This window comes from Schistosoma haematobium, chromosome 2 (genome assembly GCF_000699445.3).
Source record: "Schistosoma haematobium chromosome 2, whole genome shotgun sequence".
Lineage (NCBI taxonomy): Eukaryota > Metazoa > Platyhelminthes > Trematoda > Strigeidida > Schistosomatidae > Schistosoma > Schistosoma haematobium.
The window spans coordinates 20,155,417-20,174,847 of record NC_067197.1 but is presented as its reverse complement, the minus strand read 5'-3'; the positions used below and the strand labels follow the sequence as shown (position 1 = coordinate 20,174,847).

General features: G+C 38.5%; 3 protein-coding genes across 6 annotated transcripts in view; 2 read left to right on the top strand and 1 right to left on the bottom strand.

Annotated features, from left to right (window-relative positions):
• Positions 1-784: 784 nt before the first annotated feature.
• DDX6_1 (putative ATP-dependent RNA helicase ddx6) lies at positions 785-6,953 on the top strand. 2 transcript variants are annotated; one of them, XM_051214552.1, is made up of 5 exons: positions 785-883; positions 920-1,031; positions 1,077-1,890; positions 1,927-2,291; positions 2,326-6,953. In XM_051214552.1, exons 2-5 carry the CDS (start codon positions 949-951, stop codon positions 2,513-2,515), a joined length of 1,452 nt encoding a protein of 483 aa, XP_051067741.1. In that variant the 5' UTR covers positions 785-883; positions 920-948; the 3' UTR covers positions 2,516-6,953. The 2 variants fall into 2 exon arrangements, with proteins under 2 accessions (XP_051067741.1, XP_051067742.1); XM_051214553.1 differs by lacking the exon at positions 785-883 and having other exon boundaries at positions 920-3,041.
• Positions 6,954-7,006: 53 nt separating this feature from the next.
• Positions 7,007-9,354, bottom strand: UBL5 (Ubiquitin-like 5; the record flags this gene model as incomplete). Its single annotated transcript, XM_012944918.3, has 2 exons — positions 7,007-8,751; positions 8,885-9,354. 2 exons carry the CDS (start codon positions 9,352-9,354, stop codon positions 8,556-8,558), a joined length of 666 nt encoding a protein of 221 aa, XP_012800372.1. The 3' UTR covers positions 7,007-8,555.
• Positions 9,355-16,106: 6,752 nt separating this feature from the next.
• Positions 16,107-19,431, top strand: part of AMPD2_1 (AMP deaminase 2) — a gene marked incomplete at its 3' end in the record, with an annotated part of 52,466 nt that continues 49,141 nt past the window's right edge. Inside the window, exons 1-3 of one of the 3 annotated variants that reach the window (XM_051214551.1) lie at positions 16,107-16,164; positions 17,735-17,911; positions 19,223-19,405. In XM_051214551.1, the coding sequence (XP_051067739.1) occupies positions 19,245-19,405 (161 nt within the window). In that variant the 5' untranslated portion in view covers positions 16,107-16,164; positions 17,735-17,911; positions 19,223-19,244. Of the gene's footprint in view, positions 16,165-17,256; positions 17,686-17,734; positions 19,406-19,431 lie in introns of all 3 variants that reach the window. The other 2 variants (XM_051214550.1, XM_035732268.2) reach the window with 2 other exon arrangements.

Below are 19,431 nucleotides of genomic sequence, written 5' to 3'. Positions count from 1 at the left end.
ACATGTCGCAGACTACAGCTACAACGTAGACAACTCTACTCTAAAGGTGTCCTAAGTTGAAAATGATCTAGGAGTGCCTTACGTTAGCTGCGACCAAAATGCCTTCCGAAGGGACCTTGCACTGGTAACGTTAAAGCGCATTTTCAGCCAGATCGATAGAACTTTCAAGATAATCCTAAGCGGCTTTCTTCGTCCTAATTTAGAGTACGGGGACAAAGTATTTCCTCCTTCACCCCAAAGGGACAAGGACACTCTGGAACGTATCCAACGGCTAGCCACGAAATCACCACGGGGACCCAAATTCAAGCTTTATGAAGAGCGCCTCCAATCACTGAACCTTTGCTCATTAGAGTACAGGCGTCTTATAGGTAACCTGATGACTTCCAGCATCCTAACCACTTCTGGACATCCCCTTAAACACTTATTTAAGCCCATTCTCAACACAAACTTTAGGGGTAACACCCAAAAACTAGAGACACAACACAGAATAACGGACTGTATATATACCTAAGAGTAGTCAAATGCTGAGATTTACTGCCAGCTGAGCCAGTCCAATCGACTTTAAAGGAGTTCTTTGAGAGAAAACTCGATATATTCTTAAGCATTAGGAATATTATCTTACTATGATTTACCAACTCTTCATTTTTCTTCTTTTACCGATAATGCACCTAGGTTCATGCCTGGAGGTATTGGTGATCCACTGTTGCTAGATACGGAAGCCCGTTAAGCGAAAGCTTCTTCTATTCCGTTCAAAAACCACTTGAATTATTTTAAACATTTGAACATGGGATGTGAGCTTGGAAACACTTCTTTGTTAAACGACTTCATAAGATCTAGTTTTGGTTTTTTTATACAGATACATCTGGTCTAATTAATAATATCAGTGAGCTTTCATTACTAATCGGTCTATTTTGTATAGATTGAAACTGTAACTTCGAATGTGTTTGGATGAATTCGGACTTGTATCTGTACATCCGGCGCCGTTCTGCTATTGGAAAATCTAATCTTCGGGATTATTTGTCAGGCTGCAAGTACGTTCTTGATTATCATAGCGTAATTTATGCCATGTTATATAGAGACTTTTTACCATTACTGATGTCTGCATTGGCATTGAAAGGCAGTGACAGTACTGCAAACGATGACTGGAAGTCAACTCTTAAGCTTCCGGAGAAGGACATGCGTATTAAAACGGCTGATGTAACTGCTCTGAAAGGAAGCAGCTTTGAAGACTTTTGTCTAAAGAGAGATATACTGAAGGGAATATACGAGAAAGGTTGGGAGTCCCCATCCCCGATCCAAGAATCCAGTATACCAATAGCTCTAACGCACAGAGATATAATGGCAAGAGCCAAAAATGGCACTGGCAAAACTGGAGCTTATTCAGTCCCTGTCCTAGAATCGATCGATACTACAATCAACAAAATTCAGGCTATTATTTTGGTACCCACTCGAGAACTTGCACTTCAGACCAGCCAAATCTGCATAGAACTTGCCAAGCATACGGCTATTAAAATCATGCTGGTAATCGGTGGCACACTGCTAAAAGATGATTTGATAAGACTAAGTCAAACCGTCCATGTTTTAATCGGCACGCCTGGTCGTTTGGTAGATTTACTAAGCAGAGGACTCATTGACATATCCAGGTGTAAAATTGTTGTTCTGGATGAAGCAGACAAACTACTGTCCGAAGAGCTCATAAGTGGGGTTGAAGAGATTCTCAATGGTGTGGATAAAAGTCGTCAAGTTCTTGTTTATTCAGCAACGTACCCCGTTACAGTCCAGTCATTTATGACTCAGCATTTGCGCAATCCCTATCAAATAAATTTAATGGAGACATTAACGCTAAAAGGAATTACTGAATATTATGCATATGTCCAAGAAAAGCATAAGGTAAGTCGTTATGAATATCCCTCATAATTTACTTAGGTACACTGCTTAAATACGTTGTTTTCAAAGCTGCAGATCAGCCAGTCCATAATTTTCTGTAGTTCAGCACAACGAGTCGAACTTCTTGCCAAAAAAATCACCCAGTTGGGATATTCCTGTTATTATATACATGCAAGGATGTCTCAGCAGGACCGTAACAGAGTCTTTCATGATTTTCGGAATGGTTGCTGCCGCAACCTTGTTTGTACAGACCTTTTGACTCGTGGGATTGACATTCCGACTGTGAATGTTGTTATAAATTTTGACTTCCCAAAATATTCTGAAACATATTTGCATCGCATTGGTAGATCTGGTCGTTTTGGTCATTTGGGTATTGCTATAAACTTGGTTACGTATGCAGATAGGTAGGTCCTTTGCTCATACTTAACTTACTCTCAGATATTCATTAAAAACAGTGGAAACAGAACTAGTTACTGAAATCAAACCAATTCCTAAAGAAATCGACAAGCGGTTATATGTTGCGGAATACCAAAATGAAAATAATTTGGATCCAATGACAAGAGAGGCACTGTTTAATGGTCGTGGGTTGCCTTCAGGCAACAAAGAAGAGGTTGTAAACAATCATTAATATATATGACTTCCCGGTGACTTCTGGGCATTTACCTAAGATGCTCGCCACTTTAGAATCCCTAATTTTTTGAGTTTAGGTTATCCCTATTATTTTCTTCGCAGCTTCAATGAATCCATTCCCACTCGTGATATGCTGTATAGTTTAATTTTTCCCATCTGTCCTTTTCAGTTGGGGTTTGTTTTTTCAAATGTTTATTTTTTTTGTTATTATAATTAACCCTAACCAGAACTCCCACTTCCCCTGTATTATATCCCAAATGTACAGTTAGCTTATATGTTCATGATGTTAATGACTGTTTACCATCCGTGTCGCTTTGAAAGTTCCCTGTGGCTTTGTAGCATCCAAATGATGGCTTTGAGGAGTGTGTTGGATCTACTCGCCACCCATCCCATATTCTGTATGTGGTCAGTGTTGCCCTCATTCGCTTGCTAATGGCTGTTGTTATTTTTCAGGAAGCTGACCAATGGTGTTTTGTTTGAGTTTCAAATAATTAAGTAAATAAAGGTTCTTGGTAGAATAAAAATTGCTTTCATATGTCTATGACCGGGTGGGTAGATTTGCTTGAAAGTTTTGTCGGTACACACAGAACTCAGTCATTGTCTTGCCATCGACAGTAGTCCCTGGTTAGCGATGTTTCTCTTTCTGCTTATGTGGTGGGGTGTCCTCATTCTCAGGTATCGCGAGTACTGCCGTCGTCCCTAAAAATGAGTCGACATACGACTTACTCGGTCTCCAAAATGGTGGATGTCGTGGTTGAGAGATGCAACAGTGTATAGTATTGTCAGCCTTTCAAAAGTGACAAATATTCTAGTAGTATCGGTCGTACCATAGGCGTTACCAGGTCCTCAGCTCAATATTTTCGCACTTCTAAAACTCGAACGACCCTGGTAATCTCCCAGATCGGTCGCCATTGGTGTTAACCTTGAGTCTATTTAAGAACAAAGTGTCGTTTGGTTCATATTCTATCTAGTTCTAGAAGGGAATTGGATGTGACGGTGGTAGTGATGCACTTACGTTGAAGGTTTTATGGCTCACGTTCGAAGCGCTGATAAACATTGTGTGGATACACGTGGTCTCATCTACAAAGTAGTGCTGTTGGATGTATTACTGGGTCCAACTGACAAGAGTTGTCAATAGATTGGTCGGAATTACTTGAGCTAACCCGTAATGATGCACAAAGCAGTCGTGGGTCGACTGACTAAAACCTGAGCAAGTGATAAATACGGTCCCAGTGTTCATAACAATCAAGAATGATGTGAAGGCGAGGGCAGCATTCCTACCACTTGAGAAAGTATGATGTACGAGACAACATCAAAGTCTGGATTGTCAGTACTAAATACGAGACAGTTCGGTCGTACAGAGCTACAACTTGGATAACTACTACAACCACCCTCAGACAAGGTACAGCTGACTGTAAACATTTGTCAACGTAAGGCACTGAGTGTCCGCCGGCAAGATACCACTAGCAACAATCCACTATGGCACAGAACAAACCAGCTCTCATCTGAAGGAATTAGGGAAAGACGCTGGAGAGGTCTATGGCTTACACTAACGATATCGACTAACTGCATCATAAGACGAACTCGGGATCTTGAAGTCCAGTAGCAGAGAAGACCAATATAGATGTCTTACCGAGATAAAGAGACTGACACCAAATGAATGAATAGCTCCTAGTAACAGCTGGGAACGAGGGTCTATGTAATGCATTGTTGTCAAGGAGGTGCTTTGTATTTCTACTGTTATGCTGCAGTGTAATAACGAACTGCAAGTTGTAATGAAACTACAAGGGTTATGTTCATCGTCTGTCAATAGAAACAGGCAATTTTCTGGACAGCGGTTTTTTGTCCCATTAATAACCATTACTAATAAAAACGCTTTCTAGATTTTGCTCCTACCTTACGGGATTTCACTGATTTGTCAGAATAACCGTGAGATGAATGTCTCATTTGCACTCTGTAAGGCACGTCAATCTACGAGTAATATCTTGACAAAATACTCATATCTTAGTAAAAGTTTTACGCCGTCATTCCTTAGCCAGTACACATTTAAAGGTCACTTTTTCCGACATTATTCTGGAATGTTTGTTCATAATATGATTTGCACCAGTCATTTACTTATAAACATTTTAATGTATCTGATCTTCGAGGTTCTAGATATCCTTAGTCGACGATACGCATCTGGATGTAAACTTCCTCACCTGTTTCCCAGAATTTATTAAGTTATTTCAAGTAAACTGTTTATTTTTAATTGTACACAAAAACCGTTTTACATATATTATTATTATTTGGTTAACCGAGTTAGATGACGATTTTAATCTTACCCGGGCATCAGATGAATTATTTGTAAGTTAGCAACTTAGTTTCAATTCAGCAAGGAATCTTCAACTGGGAAGATTAAGGATCAGTTTGCAGAACACTTCAATTCCAAATGCGCAAACACTGACCATTATGAGAAACTCCATATGTTATCCCAACCTGCTACTATGTGTATAGTCGTAAATAAGGAGATTATCACGTAATACTTTTGACATAGCATAGAAGTAGTTGGAAATTGGAAGGAGATGGGATATTAAACTGTAGAACGACTGCGCAATAAAATTCTCTTTACGACTGTTAAGAGACCTAGAACTGTGTAACGGTACTCCTGACTGTTTAAGTGAAAATGTCAAACAGTGAAGAATTAGTGGCAGACTAAATGATTATTAAAAAAATAATTAGTGGGGTAAGAATTACTCAAATTTGTGTATTTTAATATACCGTTGAAAAATTCAAATTAAATAAAATAGAGAAGTGAAAATGAAGGTAGTATTATTAATTACAAAATACTGGGTATGCTGCCTTAGGAGGAAGTATTAGATAAAAAGGCTCTAGCACATTGGTGAGAAATCGAAGTAAAAAACTATGCATTGTCATTATCTCCACCTACCCCAAGACGTATTGCAGTCCGCATACAATCAAAGATGAATCTTACAACCAGTTACATGATCTCAAAAAAGCGCACTCGGCACATTTTAGTGCTAGTCAGAAGTTCAAACCCACAGATTGAATGTCTAGATACAGAGCAGAGTCTCTTGGGTGGTCGAGAGAGGCTTGCCGATCTCCGGTCAATTAATGGTGACCGTCTCCTGCAGCTTTGCGCAGACAAAAAGCTGTCACTGGTCAGCACCAAAGTTCGGAAGACGTTGTACTCCCTGGCATGGTTATGTACAAGACCACCGTTCATTCTGGCGTACCTATCTTTTGTTTAAGTGCTCAGAAAACTCATCGTCATAAACTGATTGATATAAGCGAGTCGACTGTTGCTCCGGTCGCAACCAAATATCAGACGGAGTTAGACTCAAGGCTAGTAGTCAGTCTGTCGTTTTTTGGCTCCACCGAACGTCCCTTTTATATGCACTGGGCTCCCTACGACTATTTAAGGCGCCGAAGTCCACTCCAGCTAACCGTGAGTTTGATGGAAAATCTGCAAACTTATTTCAACCAAACAACCACTGTATTTTCTTAACATCAGGGTCGCTCCAAAATTGTTTTGATAGTGTTTCTTAGAAGCCTAATAATATCTCGGAGGCTCTGTACACAAACGCCTCTCACTATTGTTTCGTTCAAGCAGAGGGGTTAGGAAGAGTTCCCCGAGTCCCCCATTTCTTATCAACAGCCCTAATAAAGGTAGGTGGTTGTGTGGATTTGTTGCGTGAAGAAAGACTTCGATCGTAAGTATGAGGATGTTATTGTCTTACTGTAAGATTATACTCAATGTATGAAATCCGCACTTAATCAGTTGGGAGTGTGCGTAGATACGGCAAGTATCTAAATACATGATACTTTCACTAGACTGGAAAGAACCTGTACTGAAATTGACTCTCAGCAGTCAACTGTTAGAAATAGTAAAAAGGTTCGTGTATTTGGGTAAGTCTGGGGTATTTAATGATATCAGCCTACATAAATAAAATCAGTGTCTTCGACCGATTTGCGCCACTTTTGGGGCCGTATAGATGTTAGTCTGGTTAGACCAGTTCAACTTTTTGCCAGTAAAATCTGGCTTCTCAAGGTATTTTGAGGCCCTGTTTGATCACCCTTCTTTCTGAAGGATCACTGATATTCAGTTAAGTTACCATTTTCGTTATGCTTAGGCTGGGTAGTTTGTGTTTGAATATAATCCCAATGGTTCAAATGGATTCATAATCTTGAAACACTAGCTTCGGTGGCCTGGACGTGTTACGAACATTACACCAGAGGCTTTCATATCATGCCTCTCTTGAGGACGCTTAGGTGAGATAGAAAAAGTGGAGTGATCAGTTTACAGGATTGCGCTGTGGTATGAAAGAAAGTTATTTAGGATTAGGATCTATCGTCCGATCACAACTCACTGATTGAAGTTCGAGAGATAGTGGCTAAAGGTGTCTCTCCCAATATATTTTTCATTCGCTTATTTTTACCAATTATTTGTCTTTATCATACTCCTTCTTCGAAATATTATTCCACGGTTTGTGTGGAATATATTTATTTTGATGCCTGTAGGTGCCAGTATGTCTTCAAATAATTAAAAACACCTTAAGTAGACCAGTTGACATTTTTCGTAAATATCAGTCTCAATTTAGAAATATTCAATAAATTTCCAATAAACCAAACCGACTTGTTCGTTATCTTAAGTGTCTTTCTACTTTAACGACATAACATTCAGAATATTTGAGTGATAACGCTAAAATAATGGTATGGATACATCTTTCTATTCTACCTACTTAGTAATATTTTGGACACTCAAATATTGAGTAAATGGACCACTGGATGTTAATAAACTTAGGAAAAGAAAAACAGGGAACCCTAAAAACATGGACTTCTAAAATAGATGGTCATAGTTCACAATAACTTTCTATTATTGCCGTAAACTTATTGAAGCTAACTAAAGCAAAATGTGAGTGGGTTCTAGAACCTGACAGAAGTATTGGAAACTACAAAGATCAGGTTAAATAGTCTTTAGTTATCTTAGAACTTTTAATTTGCGGAAACCAAAACCACTAGTCACATACAAGACTATAGTAATGTTGAAAGAGATTCACTACAACCGAATTTCGTCCTTCATATGGTTGATTTGACAAATATAAGTTGAAGAATGTTAACATAGAGAGTAACATAGATTTATAAATGAGAGGATCGGAAAAAGGTTGGAATCTGTTCTCATTTCAGGATAATTAAGAAACGCAAACTACTCCAATATCGAACTTCATAAGTGCAACGAATACCTAGCTACTTTTTTATAATAACTATATTAAATTATTTATTTGATAAGATTAGTGATGAAAATCATTATGTAACTAATGATCTAAAACACACCAAACTATTTACATGAAATCTCAAGGTTCGTAATAAAAGTCCACTGAGACCCTTCTAAATGAGGACCTAAAATAAACAATTTGAGTTCCGACGGAAATTAAACTGCGAAAACAAGCTGTTTTGTAAGTGATAACTTCTTAGTTACGCCATAATCCCCCTGAACATTGAAAGCGAAGTCAATATACCGTCAGCCACGCAAAACAAATTCACTGAAACAATCCTGTGCCGAAATTAGCACAATCTAATGTCACAACATTGTATTCTAATCACCTATACTACTGTCATTTCAAGCAGTACTAGCTTTTCGTGAGTATTGAAATTGGTTAGAACCAGATCGACTACGGATTTTACGTTCAAACATACGTGAGTCTTGAACCTGTTTCTCTTTCTTTCTATCTCATAATTGATCAGATCACTTAGGCTATTGTTAGTCGAATATCTTGCGACATTACTTATCTTTATCTTGTAAAGCGCCTTACTACTACATTATTAAGTAACTCACTGAAAGCGTACTCAATAGTTGTAAAACCCGGTATACTAACATCAGCAACAAAGATAGCTAGATGTTCCTCTACCTTAGGAATAGCAAGGTTATCTTTCGAAAGAAATCTTACGACGCAAAAAATCATATATATTCGAAACAAACTGATAAATAGTGAAAAATTTGTATTTAAAATTTACAAAAATGAACAAATTCTGAGCACAAGTCATTGGTAGTACAGTTCTAAGTTCATTCCATCATTGATTTCGTAGTCCTGTAGTGTTATATGATCTTTAAAAATAGTGTACCATTTTTTAAGTACAATCCGTTCCCAGTTAGTTCCAGTTTGAGCAGCAATCAGTTTTTTAAGATCACCAACTTTGTCGGTTGGGTTACACTTAATGCGTACTTTCTTACCAAGTCTGTCATTGCAAGTTATTTCAATCATATTACGTTAACAAAAATTTTTAAAAATCAAATTCTGTCACGAAAAAAAAATAATACAAACAGTAGAAATTCAGGGAATCAGGTCATTTTAAACGGCATACAAGTTACAGCTCAACAACATGAGTGAAAGGACCATTAGTCTCTATATTTAAGATCTGGCGAATTCCGAATGTTCCATAAGAAAGTTTGCATGACTTGGATAACCATGTAGCACTACTTCTTAAAAATGTATCACAGGATTTAACTAATCGGGAATAAAGTGACTCAGCAGCCACCTTTGGGACAGCAGTGTGATACTGAAAACATTTACCTTTTAGTTTCCCAGACAGACAGAACTGGGGAACAATCAGCAAGTCACAAGGGCTATCAATCACAGATCGGAGTTTGTCGTTACTGTCAGATATCAGGCGAACTGTACAAATTGTCTCGGCGATTTTATGCAAAACTTCATCAGAACAATCTTTTAAAAAAGCGACATAAGCTATGAGACCTTTGTTAATGGTTGTCTCTGAACCACCCTCTTCAACTAAGAGTTTGGCAGACATGCAGCACTGAAAAACTATCTTTGCAGAGGACATGAAGACGTACCGTATAAGTTGAAGCGCTGCGAGGTCCAACAGTTCGAAAATCAATCATAGCGTAAACATAAAAAGAATTCTGAATACGAAAAATGGTTATTATTTTTGCCCAAAGTTTGTTGTTAAGTATTGTTTCTTCTAAACTGAGCATAACTGCCGGTAGAAGTGTCATGTGGCACGTGCTATCTGTATCAATTGTAATACGGATATAATTATTGAATGTGGACATCACTATACGATAGCTAACCCCAATTCGGTAAGGAACCGAAACACCATCATACAAATAACAACTATATAAGGACCTGGAGAGTAGAAATCAGACCAACGACACGGGTACTTGTGTTTTTCGAACTGAATCACATGATGAACAGAGGACAACAAGGAGACTTTATGAAATGTTTTTCTACATCGTCACGTAATTTCCGTCCATGTAAAGCTTGCCCATATTCCTGTACATCTACCGTTTATCACAGAACAGAAACATGGTAATGATTTTAGGCATAATCATGCCACAGATATTCTTGGTTTGACAAACCGAACTAAACCAGTCTAATCGGAAGCCAGGGATGAAGGAGTTCAAGAGTATGTGTAAAAAGATGTCGATGTGCTGAGAAGCGTTTGGTCTAAGTTGGCTAGTAATAGTAAGGGATGTGAAGCTCGGTGTGTCGATACATGATTTGATGTGGATTAGTAACCGAGTTCTCTTAGCTAGAATAGGTACAGTATAACTAACAAGATCAGTGTCAGTGTCCAAGGCTTGGAGAACCAATTATTTTGAGCGCTTACATGCCGTTTCAGCCCTTCTTCTCTAGTGGAATTTCAATCACTCTAATACGCGTTCAGTCAGAAGTTTGGCCCCTACAAGCTTGCCATTGGTAAACGCTCTTCCAATAGCTTTCTATGTCTAGCCCATATGGTTGTCTTTACTTAATATGGAAGGCTATATTGTACAGCATAACAATTGAGAACTGTATGAAAAAAGTATGCTTCGTCAGTTTTTTTCTTTTACAGTCGTTCTCAGCAAGAGATAAAATGATAATGTAATTGCGTACCAAAATCCACTCGTATTTACCTAAGAAAGCAAATCATCCGAAAAAACAATTCTCATAAATATATTCAATATTATATCATGAAGAGTTTTACCAGTGAATATTTTTGAAATCATTTTTTGGAAACATATATGCAAATACATAAGCATGTTAAGAACGTTCATTTTCTGTTTCCTACACAACAAAAAAGAACTAAGAATGCAACAAAATAGTTGTATTACTCGAAAAACGAGGTAAAACAAAAACCAATATAATATAGTTGTTCAAGTGCTCTGTAAACCTCGTTTTTCTTTCAGAGCTCGTCGTTTTGAACTAGTTATCAATTTACGAACAAGTTCCGTCGTGTTTTTTAATGATCGTCGATGGCATCGTGGTCTTGATTCTTCCATCGTTCGATTGTACAGGAGGAAAAACAAAATCATTAGAGTCACTTTCTAACTAAGCGCTTTCATCCAGATAATGCATATTTTTACTTAATTCCTTTCAAAACAATTGTATAGCTAATTCGTTTGCGATGCCGTTTCGAGAGGTCGTCGTTATGAATCGCGATGCATAAAAAGTGTGTACTGTGCCGTGAGGCAAGGCGAAGAAGAACGCCAGTTGATTATGACCAAGTGGAGTACAGTCTTAGCTGAGCACATAGGGTATGTACGCCTGTTTATGTAAGAGTTTAGATTAATATTCGTCAAAGATGGAGGATACACGAATTCCCCTAGAAGTAAAAGTGTCAACTCGCAGACGAGTTGAGCTGCACTATATCCAATGTCAGCTTTCACTGCACTGCGAGTACGGTGTAGCATGAGTGGAGCAGCGTCGGTTCACTTTGAAACATTTGCAGGTGAGACTTAAGGTTTTAGATGTCGATGAAGCCGTTCTGCCGGCTCGTTTATTTGTGAGTGGTAGGCTGTTGTTCGAAATTCCGTGGATCCTATAATTTTTGTAAGACAGCGAAAACGTCCAGAATGGAACTGGATTCTACAGTGTGTAGGGATAGTTTATGGGCAGCTGACGTTTGTCACCCACAGTTAGACGAAGGCGCAGCCCACTGTTCCAGTAGTAATATCCTTAATGAACACTGTTTCCAGCGACTGTGTGAAACGGTCTACACATGTTAAAAGATAAGATTATCCATTTGACTCTCATAAAGGTCCTACCAAATCCAGATGATCATTGTCGAGGCGAGCGTCTGAAGTTTTGAAGGAGCTTAAAGGGACACTCATTGTGTTTAATCTAGCAGCTTATACAGGAGTGCGTTCACTTCCTCACGTTTCTTCCATACCAGGCCAACAACTTGAAGGTTGCTCATACACCCCCAACGTACTGAAGACGTTTTGATAATATTTAGGCACGATTTGACGATATGTGTGACCCGGCAAAGTCTTATTACTGTTCCTATCCGAATGATCCCTAGTTTCAGTGTTATGGAATGTAACTTGTGCAGCAGATTGATGTATTGTGATTACAATAATGTTCATTTTCTGAAACTGTTTAAAGAAATTTTGCTATAAAAGGCGTTTGCAACTGAATTGTTTGCCCCAGAAATGTGTCGCGTATCTGAAGTAAGCTGTGAAACGTAGTCCATTTGTCGAGACTCTCGAGGGGAGTACTTGGCTAAAGATGGACTTAGAGTAAGTTTGAGAGGATTATGGTCGATTAACAGAGTTAATTCTCGGCCTTCAGCAGCACAATACACGTTTAGGAGTTCCCTAGCGAATGCGCTATACCTCGGTTCGGTGCCTAGCGACCGTCTCAAGAAGAATGCTAAGAGTTGCCAACCGTTGTTAGCCCATTTTAGTAAAACTTCTCCGATTGCCCAGTCCGATGCATCTACAGCGATACTATTGAGCACAGTTGCTTTCGAGGTAAGTTTCTTAACTGTAGAGTGATCCCAGTAATGCCATCGTTCTTATTGAGGATTTTCTCATTCCCACGAAGTTGGTCGTTCAGGGGTCTCATCAGAAACGCATATTTCGATATGAACTATCGATAGAAACTTACCAGGCAATTGGTCGTACGTAACTACTTGACTGCAGTCGGTTCTAGATAATCCAAAGCGGCCACTGTTTCGCTTTTTAGAGGGCGAATGCCTTGATCATCAATAATGTGCCATTAGCAGCCATGGGAATGAGATTATACACCTTAACCAAACCGATTTTCGAAAAAATACAGATGTACTTTTTAAGGCAGTTGTCAAATCGTGAGTGTGGAGTGGATTTCGCATTCAATCTTAGGTAGTCACCAAGTGAACGCCAACTATTTCTGTCTTTTTTCAGGACCATGTGCAGGGCAGATGTCCATGGGTTGTTCGATGGCCAAGTAGTTCTCAAGTCTACCATGTGATCGAACTCGTATTAGGCCAACCTCAGCTTTTCGGGAGCTAGTCGGCGAGCCTTCGATTGTAATGGTGTTCTTGTAGTCGTGGTGAGGTGCGCAACATTGCTGGTTAAGCACAGTAATTTTGGTCGCGTTTGGTACAATTCGCGAAGCCTAACAAGTATCTGTAGATAGAATTGGCTGGTCGTTACAGTGACTGGGAATAATCTTCAAGCAGAAAGGAAAGTTATATAAACAGATGATTTGATATTTCCATCAACGAGTCTCCGTTTGTTTATATCAATATGTTTCAGCGGGTCTACATCGATGATCGGCATAGAGTTATCTATTACAACAAAGATTCAGTGGATGGGTTCGCGCAAATTCGCCTTGAGATCAACGTATCGCTTAACATATGAGGCAGCCGATTTCCTGTTTACGCCTGTAAGTTGAAAACCGGGTCATATAGACAGTTGCCAGGGTTTTTAGGAGGAAGGCTTATTTCTGAGACAGTGTCGAATAGGTTTACAAATCTGTCATCTCATCAGTGATGTATGACAGACGACTGAGTTTGCGGATGCGATTACCATTAACGCGTGGCCGTGAAAGAGTTCCACAAACGTTTCTGACTGTCGAGTCGTTTGGAGCTCGAGAAATTACATGGTTTTACTCAATTTTTGGAGGTACCAGCATCATTAGGGATTATATATCCTTCGTGGTTTTAGAAGCAGATCTCCGTTGTGATGAGCGTCGCCAGGAAGTTTGATAGCTACGACGATTACGATGAATATCAAGATGAGTTAATGTGTGCGAAAGGTCTGTGACATCATATCGTGTCGTTCGAAGTTTTTCATTCACTAAATAAACCTCGGTGTTCGAAGTTCTGGTGATCTACAGTGTCCGAGCGACAGATGCAGCCAACTCACCTGCACCATTGTTTTGGAATGAAGAGGCACTGACTGCACCTATTCGGGAAGCTTAGACAAGAAATGTTTTCTGGACAGTGCTTCGTCAAAGGTCGTTGACCGATATCCTCTCTCATTCGTAGCAACATGTCTGTTGCTGAGCCATGTTGTAGATCGAAGCAGTTGAAGAGTCGGTTTAACCGTTGTCGACTGGTTAGATTTACACGCTTAAGCATAGCCTTTCCTAAAGTTTCGTAATGTTTCGAGACATCACTAGTGAACACACTAGGTGGGACGTACCAGTTGAAATCTCATGGTAGTGCTTTCACTGCTGAGAGAAAACGTGCACGTTGTTCTGTCACTCCTTGTTCATGGACGTCAGCTTTTGAGTAGCCTTCAATATTGTCGGGTCAAAATGGCATCGGCGGAAACGAGATAGGCGAAAGTCTTAATCTTAAATAACTTAGGAGTCTGCTCCGCCATGATGAATACAAGGCTCTTGTCAACGCACTCAGTCGATATTCTGGTTTCAAATCTGTCTGGCATATGTTTGGTCTCGCAATTGGTTATTATGATCGCTTCTGAATCCTTGGCTCAGCGTGATTCCGTCCTACGTCTGCAGCGTTTCCTGGTCCGCGCCCTTACGAACGCAATCCTCAGATCTTGGATACAAACCAATCTGGTGTGGTACGCTAACTCCTAGTACCGTTCTACGTAAAAGACCTTTGGTGGCAACTCGAGGATCAACGATCGCCCCATTCTCTGCCAACACCCTTGTCCTACAATCGCACGTTTGCCGATCAGTCCCACGAACGAAACCGCTACGTATCGAAAGTGCAGGCGCGTTCTAGAGGGGGGCTCCTGCAGTGACCCACTTTCATCAAGAGAACGTGATTGATGTAATGGAAACAATTATTATTATAACCAACTGTACCAGTGATTGTTTTATTGTACTTTTTTGTTTAACCGTACTAAAGACATCCTTCCTTCCGTTGATTGTGACCTTGCACGAACTTGCGTTTGCTCAGTAGTTCCGCTTGTAATCCTTTAGCCCGATCTCGATATTATTTCGATACCACGAGATCGCCAACAAATATATCTCGCTACAACCTTAAATCGTTTTCTGATTTCTGGTTTACTCGAAGGTTTAGCCTGTTCTGGTATTCAATCTTCTTGTTGTGATGGTCATAGTCAAACGCGGCTTGATGCCACACTACAGAATAACAAAACTATTATTATAGGAATTTTCATATACATAGTTCCCTTCATCATTTTGAAAAGAGCAAGAACAAAGATTCTAGAAGAATAGCGTGAATTCATTTTATTTCGTAGGTTCTCGTCAGCTGCTTACAATCTGTGATATTTAAAAATCATAATCGCATAATGAGTTTAAATTGCTAACTGAATATTGTAAATATATACCTAATGTGAAAGAATATTCCACAACATTAATTGTGACAACGGTTCAAAAGTGGGTTAGAAACAATCGATTACATAATGAATAAACATTGATAGGAATATAGTGAGTAGAGTTCAGTTGAAAGATTATTAATTTGAAAGATAGTTGAAAAAATAAAATAGAGTCAATGATGTAATAAATGCAAAAGAAAAAAGCAAAAAAATTTTTATGGTGCAGTGAAGGAATATTTGTCACCAGGGCAAGGAAAGATTAACCACCGTCTCCTTTTGAATACACAGGTCAGGTTTTTGACGCCTGATGGCACTGGCTTCAGCAAAGTTCAGAAGACTGGAGTTTTGCTGCTTACTAATCACCCTAAAGGATTGTAAGTTATTTATTTATTTATTTACCGCGACCATTGCATTGCGTATTTTCCTTGACCGCAAGCAATAGTAATTCAAAAGAAGATGCGATATCAGTACAAGCTATCCGGACATTCACCCTCACGCTTGCCATTACTACTACTACTACTACTACCGTTCCAACTATTGCTAGGACTGGAAAATTCAGTAGCTGGAGGACTTCTCTAACGTTTTGTATCCGACCTTCTAGTCCAAGCAGACAAATCTCTCTTTAAACTATTTTTTCAATCTAAAAAGATGCAGTTAAACTTCCAAAGTTGAAAAAGACCGAACTATTTTAATTTTGAGAGGTATGATAATCCAATGTCACCCAGTTGTTTCCCATTCCCCTTGGTTTCCATTTCAGGTGGTGTAAGTACAACAATAAATGATTGCCGTCTCACGCGTTCAGAATCCCTCTTCGATACAGATTTATTCTATACAGACCATTTTCTACTGCTGAAACGATACAGAAAACGCGTTTGAAGGTAAATGATCCAGGTTGAAATCTTGGATAAAGCTAATACCCTAAGTTCCAATGACAGATCAAGAAAAAGATCAGACAAAAGCTTCTGATGCTTCATTTATTTTGCTCGGATACGGAACGTCGTAAAGATCAAGTCCTTCTTGATCTGCTGAATACTAAGTTCAAATTGTTTATTCTTTCTACTTTCATTCATCTTCTGAAGGTTGTGGCTCAAGGAGCTCGCTTACTCGCGTATTTTGGTTTCGTAGGTTGTAACGTAGGTTTTCGTCTTACCTGAATGTACCTTGTGTTCTGAGAGAGTATTGATTTCAATATGTGATGATATCTTTGAGAGAAAAGAACAAGAGAAAAGGTTAGCTGACGACTAAGTAAGCACAATAAATACACTAGTGTAAGCTTAAATTCAATGACGAAGCAATTGACGACATTCAGAAATAACATCAACGTGAGATTAGTTAAAATGTAACAGTTAACATAAGAGGTTGATGGTTTAATGTTCTGGACGTGTTACGACGTGGTTATGCTTGGGAGCGCATGATTATAATCATGAACGTGTTAAGAATTTACTGTTAGCAGATAGTATTGTAACACCTCTAAGTCTCTAAAACTTTGCAACTTGTAATTTACATATTATAGTTGAGAATATCTTTAGAAAAGTTTCGGCTTTGTTTTTGTGGTTTCGAGCGCTATTCAATAAGCAGAGTTGAATTTCGGGAAACTGAAATTTTCAGTAGGTGGTTTTCATGAGGGGATGCAGAGTTTTTTTTCTTTCAAGTGACTGATTTTTTATGGACGAATCAATCACGCATAAGATGATTGGTCTCGGATTTTGGGGCAAAATGCACTCATTCATTCGGATAAAGGAAGTTTTGGCATTTTAGCTGGTGTCAGTTCATGATTTCTAACCGTAATCACAAACTGTAAATCATAATTCTAATTCCTCACACAGGTTTATAACCCTCATTTGGTCCTGATTATTAGGTGAACACCCTCTAGGTCAACCTGGCGTCGCTCAAAGGTCGTCTATAAATTACAGTCTCACCACTATTTCAAGCTATAAAATCCCAACATAACCTTTTTCTCAGTTTTATGGCTTGTAATATCTAAGCGGTTTTTATCCGGAAAATGTCTTTGAGGTACTTTTTTGAATTCTTACGAATTTACTTGGAGTTAAAAGTGTACACTTCCCATCAATCAAATATGAAACAACTCAATTTTGGTAAAGTACGGTGTTCGATTTTGAGTTATGTTTTACGAATTTTGTTAATTTTCACTACGGTAGGTTTCTGTTAATAAGCGTCGTAAATAACATGATTTCACTAGTTTCACGGTCGCTTACTTTTTCCAGCTCCACATTGTTGTATGGATTCATTTCAGTAGACTGTTAGTTTCAAAACATCTAGTTACAGTAGATGACCTCAAGCATTTCAAGTGCCATCGCATTTGAGGGTCTAAACTGGGTGCATGTTTCAAGAAAAAACAGTGAAAGGCGACCAAAATATTGGCGAATACAAAACTGTTTCTATAAAAACAGCTGGCACTAAGATGTTCCCTTTGAAAATAATACTGTTAGTGTTTAATGCATCGCCATTGGGTCATATTTCATGCATGTGATTTGTATGTCAAAATTTGACCTATTGTAAATATAAATGTTTTAAATTTTGTGGGTGTGCTTTTCTTTAGCGTTGTTTTATCAGTCAGGATTATCATGAATTTTTCGAAAAACTAAAATAATGGCAGACAGTAGGTGCAGAATTAAGCAAAGCAACACAATAATGTAGTACTTATTCAGTATGATAAAAGCAACTAATATTATTTCTTTGTAGTCGACTTAAGCGTCATCATTTGAGTTTTCTAACTGCTTGCCTTTTCTGCTCCATGGATGACAGCCACAAAGTCTATAAATGTTCATACTTCTCAAATGGACGGTGACTTCATGAGCTTAGCGCGTTCGGTCACGGGCGATTTACTTTCAAACAAAAAAACATCGCTCCATGAAGTAGGTAAGGACCAATTGTACTTATCACTAGTTTAGCCACTCTAGCTTGTGCAGTGTTGAAATGGAGGTAAAACTTTCGTATTCAGTGTGGCTGAACATTGAACACACTCCTAAATTTGTCGATTACTTTTGGGCTTAAATAAACCCTCACCTAGAGCAGTTTGGTTGGGGGAATCAAGTGACATGGCCGAAAATCATTCTGAGCAGCTCAGTTGTATTCAGTTTCTTGTTCTTTAAATCTGTCTGATTTACAAAAACTATTGAATTATTATGACATCGCTAATAAGTTAATCACTTATAATCAATGCAAAGCCTCACCAAAATCTATTGATTGAGTGAAGTTATTTTATAACCATTTTGTGCTAGATTTTGTGCTCAAGTAAAAAAGGAAACACCTAACAAGGATTACGTGACCTTAAAGTTTATTGTACTGTAATATAATTAAAATGAACTTTATTTGTGGTCAAATTTGAAAAATCACTAGATATCAGCTTAGAAACGTCAAACGGTACAAACACAAAGTGACACTGCAGTATTGAATCTATGAAAAAATAACTACATATCATTGCGTGTTCTTTCCTTCACGTTAATTGGCTCAGATAATCTATTAGTTAATGAAATTAATGCGACGTCGAGATTTTATTTTATTTCTGAAATTAATTTTTCTAGAAAGACAAGAGTACTTTGTCGTATTCCGTTTGAGGCTTGGTTAGTGCACTTCATAAGTAATACCTTCAACATAGTAACCACATAAAGAATTTACTGAACCAGAAGCTCTACATGATCGAAATTCTCAGTAACTTCCAATATAATTTTACTGTGCTTCCAACCAGTAGGTCGCGATTTCGAATCTTGGATTACCTACCGTAGTATTAGAGATCATAATCGATCACAATGGCGGTGTGTACATTCTTTGTCTTCCTTTAAACTGAGGTTAAAATTACTTTATACCTTTCTTTCTACGAAGTAATTCTTTCTTCCTGTATCATATCTTTATATGGAATCCTTTTTTACTACCATCGAACTAAATGGTTACATGAATTTGATGTTCATTTTGTTGTACTAATGTGTAACAACTTGGACCGATACATATATGCGCCTGATCCTACGTTGCAGCTGACTGACTGAGAGATCAGTTAGTATCACTAACCCTTACTCATTGTAGCTCCAAACAGGGTACAGAATCATGTACTTCGTAATTTAGTGACATTTATGTATTTCTATTTTCAGTAAAGTTGCAGTAAGATAAAAGTGGTTTGCTTTGTTTCATGATTACTAATCATCAATTTCTATTTCTTCATGGATCCTACTTCAGTTCACAATTGGACAGTCCCCAAATGGATCATAAAATCAATGAAATAACTGAAAATATTAAGCAACGTGGTCGTGAGGGTGCATATCCTCTCTTCAAGGAAACGGGTCCGGAATATGTGATGCCGAAATTTCCGATTGAGAGGAAAGAGATGGAAGACCATATCTTGGAATTAAAACTGGCCCGGTAAGTCAACGCGCATTTCCATTGTT

Bases quoted from the DNA above. Each gene is read 5' to 3' on its own strand.
- DDX6_1 (XM_051214552.1), top strand. From the start codon at position 949: ATGAATTCGGACTTGTATCTGTACATCCGGCGCCGTTCTGCTATTGGA. The intron at 1,032-1,076 runs GTACGTTCTTGA...CATGTTATATAG, and splicing joins GATTATTTGTCAGGCTGCAA to AGACTTTTTACCATTACTGA. The intron at 1,891-1,926 runs GTAAGTCGTTAT...TAATTTACTTAG, and splicing joins ATGTCCAAGAAAAGCATAAG to GTACACTGCTTAAATACGTT.